Source organism: Eleutherodactylus coqui, chromosome 5 (genome assembly GCF_035609145.1).
Source record: "Eleutherodactylus coqui strain aEleCoq1 chromosome 5, aEleCoq1.hap1, whole genome shotgun sequence".
NCBI classification, from domain to species: domain Eukaryota; kingdom Metazoa; phylum Chordata; class Amphibia; order Anura; family Eleutherodactylidae; genus Eleutherodactylus; species Eleutherodactylus coqui.
Genome location: NC_089841.1, coordinates 34,854,456 through 34,867,489, shown reverse-complemented (window position 1 = coordinate 34,867,489; position 13,034 = coordinate 34,854,456). Strand labels below are relative to the sequence as shown.

The 13,034-nt window shown below is 42.9% G+C and overlaps 1 protein-coding gene across 1 annotated transcript in view; it reads left to right on the top strand.

Annotated features, from left to right (window-relative positions):
- The window catches only part of LOC136629217 (zinc finger protein 850-like), an 83,402-nt gene that overhangs the window by 43,669 nt on the left and 26,699 nt on the right, over window positions 1–13,034 (top strand). Inside the window, exon 5 of the mRNA XM_066605397.1 lies at window positions 6,134–8,057. Coding sequence (XP_066461494.1) covers window positions 6,134–8,057 — 1,924 coding nt within the window. The remainder of the gene's footprint in view (window positions 1–6,133; window positions 8,058–13,034) is intronic.

Below are 13,034 nucleotides of genomic sequence, written 5' to 3'. Positions count from 1 at the left end.
TATCATCGGCTTATTACAAAACCTTCAAAACATCACTAGCCCCAAGACTAAAAGAACTATTTAACTCCCTACTACAAGGAAGTAGATTACCCACACAAGCACAGGAAGCCCACATAATACTCATCCATAAGGACAACAAGGATCCAGAAGCATGCGCTAGTTACAGACCCATTTCTTTAATTAATTTGGACGTAAAACTGTGGGCCAAATTTTTATCTAAGAGAATGGAGGACCTTATCCCTTCTCTGATAAATAGGGAGCAGACAGGTTTCATTAGAGGCAGGGAAGGAAAAGAAAACTGCTACAGACTGCTTCATGCGGTCAGATACGCACAATCAAAAAAGATCCCAATGTTATTGATAGGAACAGACGCTGAAAAAGCGTTCGACCGGGTCAACTGGTTGTATATGAAGATCGCTCTAGAGAAATTTAATTTCCCCCCAGCATTCATATCTGCAATATTTGCATTATATAGTAACCCGCATGCAAGATTGAGTATTAACAATACCCTCTCCCCCACCTTTGACATTCGGAATGGCACCTGCCAAGGGTGTCCACTTTCCCCGACGCTGTTCGTGCTAGCTTTGGAACCCCTTCTACAAAAAGTGAGATCTCACCCAGGAATAAAAGGGATCTCTGTCGGGCCGCACTCGCTCCAGCTGGCCGCGTTTGCGGACGATATTATGTTCCTGCTCACGGAACCGGAAAAAGGGATCTCGAACCTAATATCACTTTTAGAGAAATTTGGAGAAATCTCAGATTTTAAGGTCAACTACTCCAAATCCAACATACTAAACGTCTCAGTCCCAAAGGCCAGCAGTGAATCATTAAAAGCTAATACACCATTCGTGTGGTCCGAATCCTCCATAGATTACCTAGGCATAAAGATTACTAAAAAAGCCGAAAACCTCTTCGCCGTGAACTTTCAACCACTCCTCATACAGGTCAAGAATCTGCTCCGCTCATTTGATATTCCATATATCTCTTGGTTTGGTAGAAAAAATATCATAAAATCTTATGTTATGCCAACCATTACCTACAAAATACGCATGCTCCCTATCCATATACCCAATGTATTTTTCAAAAACATACGCATGACATTCTCCAGCTACGTATGGAAACAGAAAAGACCCCGCTTAGCCCATAACACGCTGATCAAGAGGAGATGGGAGGGGGGGATTGACATGCCATGCGTTTACGAGGTATATAGAGCCTCACAGCTGAGCTACTGGCTGGAGCTGGTGAGCACCGTAAGAGACCCAATGCTGCAACAATTAGCAGGGAGCACATACGGAGAGACCCTGATAGAAGATCTCTGGCTCCCAAGAAGGACCCAATATAATTCCAAGAATTTCCACCCTTTGCTGAAGGGCCCCTGTGAGGCCTGGGATAAACTGAAAAACACACTAGCCCCAGACCCATCCCCAGTGGCCCCAATAGGAACCCTATGCAAACTAATGAACATCCCCACAGACCCTGTGACTAGAGGGATTTGGAAGCGTTTGCCGGAGCTAAGAGTGGGGGACATCCAGGTACTAGCACACAAAGAAGCTGGTGAAATCCTACAAACACTATGCCCGGATGTCCAACTCCCATTTCTACAGAAAGCACACGTGATAAAGACTCTAGAGAACTTTCTTAAGTCTTACAAATCAACTAGACCAACAACTACATTTGAAAAAGCAATAGAAAAGGGATTCCCGCGCCATAAAATAATCTCACACATCCACAGGAAATTTATCTCAGCATCAACAACCTCTAGACCAGGTTTTATTAACTCATGGGAGAAGGAGCTGAACATATCCCTATCAGAAGCAGAGGTAAAACTCACCCTTAAGCTATCCTTCGGCCTCTCTCCGTGTGTCCTTCTTCAAGAGGGACATTACAAACTACCATCGAGGTGGTACAAAACCCCTCAATGGCTACACGCATACAAATTAGCGCCCCACGACAGGTGCTGGAGGTGTGACATCACGACGGGATCCTTTCGACATATCTGGTGGGACTGCACAAAACTACTTACCTTCTGGAGAAAGGTGGAGAATACACTGAGGACTATAAAACCGGGTTTGGTCCTAACAGCAGAAAAAGTTTTCCTGTGGAAAACATCTGCGGATTTCCATCCGCTCAAAGACCGATTAATTGCAATTCTTATTGACGCAGCGAAAGCACTGATTCCTTTAATGTGGCTACAAAAATCTCCTCCCTCAATCGCACAGTGGAAAGAGAAGGTTGACTTAATTTGCAACCTAGAGGAACTCTCCAGCTGGAAAAGCGGGAGGCGGGACGTTTTTGTGGAAATGTGGACACCCTGGAAGCGGATACCTTAAAAAGAAGCATTCAAACATAACATAACGAATACGCTATCAGAAAGCCCAACGGGTCATAAAGATAGGAAAGAGGGTAGAGACCCCACCTCTTCACATGTGGTTGCCGAACACGGAGATGCCCCGGACAGAGGATGGACGGACGAAGTGGATATTAATCATACCAAGCAGGTCGGATGGGAGAGCCCCCGGAACCCTTTGAAACAAACAAAGAGACTGGAGATGGAAGATAGAAGGTAGGAGCATTTACCCCCTCCCCCCTCCCTTCCCCCCCCAACCCCTCGCCCTGTGAGTTTCCCTTACCCCCACCCCTGTTCTTTATTTACAAATGTTTAGAACACTATTGTTTCGCAGATATAGATGTGTTAATAGAGGTTCAGACATACTGACTTATAGTCGTACAATAGCGGATGGCAAAGGCGAGATTTTGATGTATTCCATTCCATTGAAGTTCGTCATATTAATGTGCTACTATGTCTAGACCCTCTGGGTTTAATGTTGGAAAAAATATAAAACTCAATAAAGATTGATTTATAAAAAAATAAAAATCTGTTTATATCTTTTTTATATATATATATATAATATATATATATATATTTATATGTGTGTGTATGTGTATGCATCTTTATATAGCTAAAACTGTTTTAGTTTAAAAAAAAAAATTTATTATAAAGAATAATGGTCATTATTTTTGAAATATATTTATATACAAAAACATTTAGAGGAAAAGGAGAAATATATAGTTTGAGATTTTTAAAAAAATAATCAAAAAAATTATTCCAAAATTATTTTTTTTACATAAATCCTATTTTACAGGAGATATTAGCTAGACATTTTTTTAATGAGAAAATATATATATATATATATATGAATATTATTCTTATTTTTCTATAGTTTAATGAGCGTTTTGATATTGATGAGGTGGATTTATACAGATGGAGTTACCATATGTTATATGTTAAATATGGCTTAATTGCAGATGGTTTTAGGAAGTGCGAGTGGAACGCATTATGCATTCCACATGTAGAGAATCCTAGTCATGTGATCATGGACACATGACTAGGTCACATGTTCGGATCACCTCCCTAGGGAGGGCGGACATTCTGATGGCGTTCGCTGCGACTACCACACGGGTCAGTTTTAGGACTGTGTTATAATATTTTGTGTGTATATAAGACAGATTTTTGTTAATGTGTTTGTATATGTTGCTGAAACGCGTAGCAAAATAAATAGTATTGGTAATTTACGGACCTGTGGTCTTCATCTTTTGGTTTAACCCTTGGAGCGCGGGGAAGATTTTTGCTTCTTTTGTGGTGATTTTTGAACTCGTGGTACAGTGTTTAACAGTGTTTATTAATGCACCCCATCATTGTGATGGGTAAGGAGGTGCGTTAAAAAACGTGAAGCCACAAATATAGAACAGACAGCTTTTGAGAATCATAACATTAAAAAACGTGCATTCCAGCTCAGGTCTGAGTAACCCCATTAAAATCAACCAGAGCGATCTACCGCAGTTAATATGGTGCTCAGGACGCTGCACTGTTAGCGGTAAAAAGCGGTCTGTGTGTCTGAGAGTGGCCTACAGGGCTACAAACAAATTGTCATATAGTGTAAGAAATGAGTCATGTTTGGAATGATTACACCAAGGGGCAGATCATGTATGGAAATTTGTTTTGCAGCTGTATGCAGCATGGTTTAGGTATGGGTACTGGGGTGGGGCAGAGCTGAACTTTTTGCATCCGGGCCCCTGGGCCTTTAATTACGCCCCTGGTCTGTAGTGATATTAATCAATGTCTCTCAATATACAGGATTACACAGTAGTGAAGAAGACCTCTAGTGATGGCTGTTGGGCCCCCATATGTGATGGATGGGGAAGACCCCTGAGCCCAATCACAAGGCCCCCACCTCACCCCCTGATACATGAGGACATCAATGTACAGAATCTAGAACTCACCAAGAAGATGATTGAGCTGCTGACTGGAGAGGTGATGGTGCAGGGAATGCTGGGACATTATACAGTAAAAGCACTGGAGGCTTCTGGGTGATGACTGTATATTGTGTTGTCAGGTTCCTATAAGGTGTCAGGATGTCGCTGTCTATTTCTCCATGGAGGAGTGGGAGTATTTAGAAGGACACAAGGATCTGTACAAGGAGGCCATGATGGAGGACCACCAGCCGCTCCCATCACCAGGTAATAGACAGGACTAAATACACGGGGACTTTATTATCTGTATGTAAAGAATGACTTCAGTGTCTGTCTGTGTTTCCTCCAGTTCCATCCAGTAAGAGAAGCCCACCAGAGAGATGTCCCTGTCCTCTTCTTCCACAGGACCATCAGGTAGATGGAGATGTCCCTCTAAACTGTAGAAGGCTGTGAAGCTCTTGTCTTCAGTCTTATTAGATGTCTTCTCCTTGTGTGATGAGGCCGGTGGAGATGGCAGGATTACCGCTGACCAGAGACATTACATGTTGTCTGGATCTTCTCCCAGTTTTCTGGCGGTGGAGACTGCTGGTGGGAATAAGGAGCCAACAGGTTGGATTTATATCTATCTGCTCCTTCATTTCCCCCGAGACAAACAGTGGATGTATCTGGTAGACGCTGATCTCCTCCACTGAGACAACGTGCAGCGTGTCTAGCCATGCCAGATATACATGTGTATGAGGTTCCTGGGGGGTCATTGACCCGTCATCTAATATCTATGTCCGGCTTCTAGACCTGCAGCTATGTGGCTCAGATAACTACTCCAGTCAGGTCATTTGGAGTTTTCATGATGATTAATGATCATTTCACACGACTTCTCTAACCGTCTGCTGACTTTTACAATATTTGTCTCACAGCTTTTGGATCAGGATGAAGATCTGACTGATATTAATACTACAGAGACAATTGTGATGGTCAAAGAGGAGTTTGAAGAGGAGATTCCTATAGGTAACCGCCCAGGTGAGTAGTAACCACTAAATACAGCAGAGAGGAGTCACCGATTCTCCTCGGTCAGCGGCTGCAGATAGTTATGTAGATTCATAAGCTCTGGGATCTGTCAGTTTCCGCTGGATGTTCCCCCATTCATCCAAAGTACAAACTAAATGTGGCTGACATGTGATACCATTCTAGGCGCTAACACATGATGGGCATCTATAATATGGGTGTAATTATGTGCACCACATCATAATAATGACCCGATTATCTTGTGTATTGTATCCATTATTTAGAAGAATAAATGTTTTGAAATAGATGAGTGTAAAATCCATCTGTAGTCCGGATATATAATATATCTATGTGAACGAGGCCGATTCCTTCATTGTTTGCTGTCAGTACTATTGAGATAAGAATATCTTCCCAATTTTAGAACTAAGTAAACTCTATTACTCTCCTAATGAAATGTTCTCTTGCACATTGGTTGTCATGGAGATGTGGAGAGGGAGGAAGATAACACCTTGGTGTCAGAACATCAAGATCTACTGGTCCTCTCTCTGAGGTCTACTATTAGATTGTGATCTAATTGCTTATTTCTGTCTAATTGCATTTTGCTATGTGACCTGTAATTTATATAGAAATGTCAATATCATTTTTCTTATGTTCAATAATGGTAAAATCAGCTTTATTCTTGGCAGGTGACGTTACCAGGAGCTCAGAGGGACGTCTGATATCTGTAGATTTTGAATTGGATGATAATGGTAGACAAGATGCATATGAAGAACCTGCCATTATCCCAAATATACCTTCAGCCCTTCATAGCAAAGATCCATCATCTAGTGCTTTTATACAGGCCCCATCCTCTGATCCATCACAGACTGTTAAGCAGAAGAAAAGTTACAGAAGAGGAGAACATCAAAGAGCTCACACAGGGGAGAAGCCATTTTCATGTTCGGAATGTGGGAAATGCTTTACTACCAAAGAATATCTTGTTATACATCAGAGAATTCACACCGGGGAGAAGCCATTTTCATGTTCGGAATGTGGGAAATGTTTTACTAGCAAATCAAATTTTGTAAAGCATCAGAGAACCCACACAGGAGAGAAGCCGTTTTCATGTTCAGAATGTGGGAATTGTTTTACTAGCAAAGCAAATCTTGTAACACACCAGAAAATTCACACAGGGGAGAAGCCATTTTCATGTTCAGAATGTGGGAAATGTTTTACTAGCAAAGCATATCTTGTAACACACCAGAAAATTCACACAGGGGAGAAGCCATTTTCATGTTCAGAATGTGGCAAATGTTTTATTCATAAAGCATATCTTGTTGCACATCAGAGAACTCACACAGGAGAAACGCCATTTTTATGTTCAGAATGTGGGAAATATTTTACTAGCAAATCAAATCTTGTAACGCACCAGAAAATTCACACAGGGGAGAAGCCATTTTCATGTTCAGATTGTGGCAAAGGTTTTACTAGCAAATCAAATCTTGTAACACACCAGAAAATTCACACAGGGGAGAAGCCATTTTCATGTTCAGATTGTGGCAAAGGTTTTGCTTATAAAGTAAATCTGGTTATACATCAGAGAAGTCACACAGGGGAGAAGCCATTTTCATGTTCAGAATGTGGGAAATGCTTTACTACCAAAGAATATCTTGTTATACATCAGAGAATTCACACAGGGGAGAAGCCATTTTCTTGCTCAGAATGTGGCAAATGTTTTACTAGCAAATCAAATCTTGTAACACACCAGACAATTCACACAGGAGAGAAGCCATTTTCATGTTCAGATTATGGCAAAGGTTTTGCTAGCAACGCAAATCTGGTTATACATCAGAGAAGTCACACAGGAGAAAAGCCATTTTCATGTTCAGAATGTGGGAAATGCTTTACTACCAAAGAATATCTTGTTATACATCAGAGAATTCACACAGGGGAGAAGCCATTTTCTTGCTCAGAATGTGGCAAATATTTTACTAGCAAATCAAATTTTGTAAAGCACCAGAGAATTCACACAGGGCAGAAGCCATTTTCATGTTCAGAATGTGACAAATGTTTTACTAGCAAAGCAAATCTTGTAACACACCAGAAAATTCACACAGGGGAGAAGCCATTTTCATGTTCAGAATGTGGGAAATGTTTTACTAGCAAAGCATATCTTGTAACACACCAGAAAATTCACACAGGGGAGAAGCCATTTTCATGTTCAGAATGTGGCAAATGTTTTACTAGCAAATCAAATCTTGTTGCACACCAGAAAATTCACACAGGGGAGAAGCCATTTTCATGTTCAGAATGTGGCAAATGTTTTACTAGCAAAGCATATCTTGTAACACACCAGAAAATTCACACAGGGGAGCAGCCATTTTCATGTTCAGAATGTGGCAAATGTGTTACTAGCAAAGCATATCTTGTAACACACCAGAAAATTCACACAGGGGAGAAGCCATTTTCTTGCTCAGAATGTGGCAAATGTTTTACTAGCAAATCAAATCTTGTAACACACCAGAAAATTCACACAGGGGAGAAGCAATTTTCATGTTCAGAATGTGGGAAATGTTTTACTAGCAAAACATATCTTGTAACACACCAGAAAATTCACACAGGAGAGAAGCCATTTTCATGTTCAGAATGTGGGAAATGCTTTACTACCAAAGAATATCTTGTTATACATCAGAGAATTCACACAGGGGAGAAGCCATTTTCTTGCTCAGAATGTGGCAAATATTTTACTAGCAAATCAAATCTTGTAACACACCAGAAAATTCACACAGGGGAGAAGCCATTTTCATGTTCAGATTATGGCAAAGGTTTTGCTAGCAACGCAAATCTGCTTATACATCAGAGAAGTCACACAGGAGAAAAGCCATTTTCATGTTCAGAATGTGGGAAATGTTTTACTCTGAAATCAAATCTTGTTAAACATCAAAAAGGTCACACAGAAGAGAAGGCTTATTGATGTTCACTAGGAAATCACCAGTTTTTAAATATCCAAGTACTCACACAGAAAAGTGACTATTTTTTTTGTTAAACTCCTCTGATTAGCAAATGCTCCAAAACAAGCAAAAACTGCTACGATTGGATGTTAACTAAAGGTCATTAAGGACTTTTTTAGATCTGCTGTAAACAGTGCCTTTTTTTACAACCGCAACAGGGCGAAGGTTTGGAACTTCTTATTCTGGCTTTTTTCTAATAGCTATTTTACTAAGGCAGCTGCACACGACCATATTTCCGCGCAAAACGCATAGCATACAGTCCATTGATTTCAATGGGTTCATTCTTAGGCCCCTTTCACGTGACCCAGAAAATCGTGCGATTTTTGTGCGGTGTGAGATGCACAAATCTGGCATGCATATGAACTCAATTCTTTTGAATGGGGTCATTTACATGAGTGATTTTTTTTACATCAGGGAAGTCATACAGGAGAAAAGTGTTTTTCATGTTCAGATTGTAGGAAATATTTTTACTATCAAATCTTGTTACGCGCCTGCGTGTGGACACTGCATGTGGTACGCAGGAGAAATAAATTGAACATGCTCTATTTCTCCACATATCATATGTGGCCCTTAAAGGGCTGTTCGTATGCAGGCATTGCGAAGGGGCAGCAATTCCCCGCAGAGTGGGGGAATTTGAAAAAAACATAAACCACACTGCTACTCAGTCCCGAACAGCAGAACGAAAGGTCTGCGATTAGGGATGAGCGAGTATACTCGCTAAGGCACTACTCGCTCGAGTAATGTGCCTTAGCCGAGTATCTCCCTGCTCGTCCCTAAAGATTCGGGGGCCGCCGCAGCTGACAGGTGAGTTGCGGCGGGGAGCCGGGGAGAGCGGGTGGGAGAGAGAGATCTCCCCTCCATTCCTCCCCGCAGCTCCCCGCCCCGCGCCGGCCCCCGAATCTTTAGGGACGAGCGGGGAGATACTCGGCTAAGGCACATTACTCGAGCGAGTAGTGCCTTAGCGAGTATACTCGCTCATCCCTATCTGCGATGCATACAATGCATGGGATACTCGCAGCGTTACATGCTTACACTCGTGTGAATGAGCCCTAAAGATAGTTTCACATGGGCGAGGGCAATATCGAGCCGTGAATCAGCCATGTGAATGTCCCAGAGATGTGAGGCGTTTTCATGTGAAACAAACCTCGCATCACTGCAGGGATGAAGGGAATCGCAAAGCTCTGCCATAGCTTTCAACAGGGCGGCGCTGCTGCCGATACGCTTTGATTTGTTGCCTGCAGAGCATCGCATTGCGGTGGTATGCAGGAAAGCATTGCTCATGTGTATGACTCACAGCGCACAAATCTGGTGGAGTCTTCTCGGCCGTATCAAACCGGCCTAAAGGAGAAACCACGTCATACAAGAGAAAAGGCAAATAGTCTCCAGGACAAAATGATGGGGATAAAAATAATCGAAAGGTTGTTTCCAAGTTATCTCTATTTTATTTTTGGCTCCACGACCGTGAGGGATGGTTAGGAGTTCTGTTTATTTAATGGCAACATTTTGGGGTATAATAACTTATATTTTCTACCATTCAGGGCTTATTCATACGTCCGTATATTGGCCTTGTTTTCACGCCCGGCCTATATACGGTGTCTCTATCTGCAGGGAGAGGAGGCAAGCCGGGCCGGGAGCAGTGCAATAGGAGGGGTGGGGGCGGAGCTAAGTTTCAACCCGCCCCCTCCCATTGGAAATAGTGGCGGAGAATGGGCGGATGCTCAGTGCACTGCTCCTCCCCCTGCAGAAAGAGGCACCGTATATCTGCCGGGCGTGAAAACCCGGCCGATATACGGACGTGTAAATAAGCCCTCTGTCTGTGACATAACTAACGAGTAATCTTCATTCTGCAGGTGAGTGCAGTTACTGCAATACCATGTGTTTAGAGTTATATAAAAATAGCGTGAGGCAAAAGTCAGGACACACCCATTTAACTGGTGTAATAACGAAAAAAGTTTTAATTGGGAGGGAGGCTGCATTTTTTTTATGGAGATGTTTTTATATCTATTTTATCTATATCTATAATGTATTCCTGGGAAAAACTGGGCACTCCACGCCCTCTTTAGATTCTATAGATTTATATGGAGATAAGAAAAATAAATCTGGTTTTTAGAAGGTCTTACAATTAGGTGAATAGGGTCAACTACTCAAGAGCATTTGGCATCTGGTTGCTACTTTCCCTCTTACTTCCTATGGAAGTCGTAAAGGTGTTTTTAATTTTTCACACACTTCTGCATTTTGCCCTACGTTCTCTTAATGACTCGGTGTAATTTGTCATGTGTTCTTCATCTGAGGTTATATTTACCTGATGTTAAGATCTGCCTATAACCAGATGTTTATTATGTCCTGAAACCTATATACTTGTGTACAATAAAAGCATTTCTCATTAAAGATAATTAGTAGAGATGAGCGAGCGTACTCGGAAAAGCACTACTCGCTCGAGTAATTGGCTTTATCCGAGTATCGCTGTGCTCGGGGCTAAAGATTCGGGTGCCGGCACGGAGCGGGGAGCTGCAGGGGAGAGCGGGGAGGAACGGAGGGGAGATCTTTCTCTCCCTCTCTCCCGCCCGCTCTCCCCTGCTCCCCGCTGCGACTCACCTGTCAGCCGCAGCGGCACCCAAATCTTCAGGGACGAGCACAGCGATACTCAGATAAAGCAAATTACTCGAGCGAGTAGTGCTTTTCCGAGTACGCTCGCTCATCTCTAATAGTTAGCATTAATATGTTAGAACATTTTTATTTTTCTATCAGTTTAGCTTAGTGCTGGCTTGTTTTTTGGGGGGCAGTATGTATTTTTTTATTGCAAGCATTTTGGGATACATGCTACTTTTTGAACCCTTTATTTTCAGGAAATGCGATATGTACTTTTTAAGCGTTTTTCCTTCACATAGTAAACCAATGTGACGTTTTTTTGTTTTGCTTATTTTTACATTCTATTAAATTTTTTTCAATTTAAAAAAAAAAACTTTTTAAAAACAACGATGGAGTAAAGATAATAAAGACTCATTCTGTGCAATATGATTTCATATGCAAATAGAGTTCAATATGTATCGAAAAATAAAAAAAAGTATGAAAATCTGAACTCAAAGCCTTATATTATTAAATATGGGAAAAAAAACTAGAAATGGGAGGAGTTATAAGAATATTAGTTTTTCCTCCAATAGAATGACATTAAGCAGACCCGGGTTAGACGGCCTTTAACCCCTTAGTGACCAGCCCATAATGTTTCTACATCCTAGCTAAATGGGCTTTTTATCCCCAAGGACGTAAAAACATGCTTCCCGTGGGAATTAAAACCACGTGGCCTATGGACATGACAGCTCCATGCTGTCAGTGCCAAGAGGTAGATAACAACATGGAGCTGTCATGGGGAGCCGTGGGGAGCCCCCAACCCTCCGGCAATGCAATCGGCGCATAAAATTTTTAAAAAGTCAAAGATTCAGCTGCCCTCATGGATTGGATCTATGGGGCAGCTGAGATTACTCACCCTGGTCTTCCATGCCATCCTGTGGTGATTTGGTCCTCCAGCACCTGACGCCGCTTTCTCTGCATGTGTGACAGGCATCATATGTCAGCCGCATGCACAGAAGGCCATAAGCCTTGGCAAATTTGAAATCTCCTGGCTGCCAGCTCCTGAAGGTAGCCGGGAGGCAGGAGATGTCACCGGGATACTGCGGTGAGCGGTGCCCGAGTCTGTGATCGCCGTTACCCACGTCATCACTGTGCGACGGAGGATGGGGGGGGGGAATATAAACAAAAAAAGGTGTACTGCGCATGACCGCCTGTGTGAATATGCAGTTATGCGCAGTACATTACGTGGCCGTACGCAGGGCCACAGCCAGGTTCACAGCTGGGATCTGCTGTGGGCCTCTGCAAGCAGATCCCACATCCGGCCGTATGAGCCGGGCGTTATTGAGACCGCTACCTGTAGTACGTAATTTACAAGAAGCCTTGGGAACGCTCGCCTTCCTGCAGTTCCAGGAGCAGCTTGTTGAGCGCCTTCTGTGTGAGACTGTCGCACCTCATCAAGCTTATGAAGCCTCACAGAGCACCACTTTTTACACCCCATCCCTGCCGCTGGGGTCAAGAAATACCCCCAAAAAAAGCATGGGAGGAAGAGGGGATACCAGGTTTTATTGCCCCTGTTCTCACCCCACCCGCCTCCACTCACTGTAAGCAGACAGTTGTTCAGAACTGATTGACTGCTATTTACACTACAGCTAGTAATTCAGTTTTCTGCATGCGTTTACACGGGACAACTATCTTTCTAACTCCCGTAATCTCACATACAAAGGTATGGTGTCATGAAAAGTACCCTGGATTTTATTCTTAGAAACGAGGCATATATTTTAGGCTTCTTTTACATGAGCGCATATCGGCTGGCGTTTTCACGGCCGGACGATATGTGCTATGATCTGATGCAATGGATTCCAATGCATCAGATCACATGGGCGTATTGGTGAGGCGTAAAAACGCCCAGCCAAGCCAATATAGCGCCAGGCGTTTTTATGTCGGAGCCAAAACATAGTTCAAGAACTATGTTTTGGCCGGAATACATCTAGCCGCTGCACAAGCTCCTATGGGAGCCCATGGCTGCGGCCGTAGGTGGGAGGGAGTTTAGCAGCATGGCTGCTAAACTTCCTCCCTCTGTTCTCCCCCCCACTCGTGCAGGCTTACCTCTCCCCCCCCCCTTTAGTTCTGTGCAATGGACATTGATGTTATGGACAAGAGGCGGGATGGCCCCTCCCATTGCACAGAACGAAAGGGGAGGAAGACAGGCAAGCCTGCAGTGAG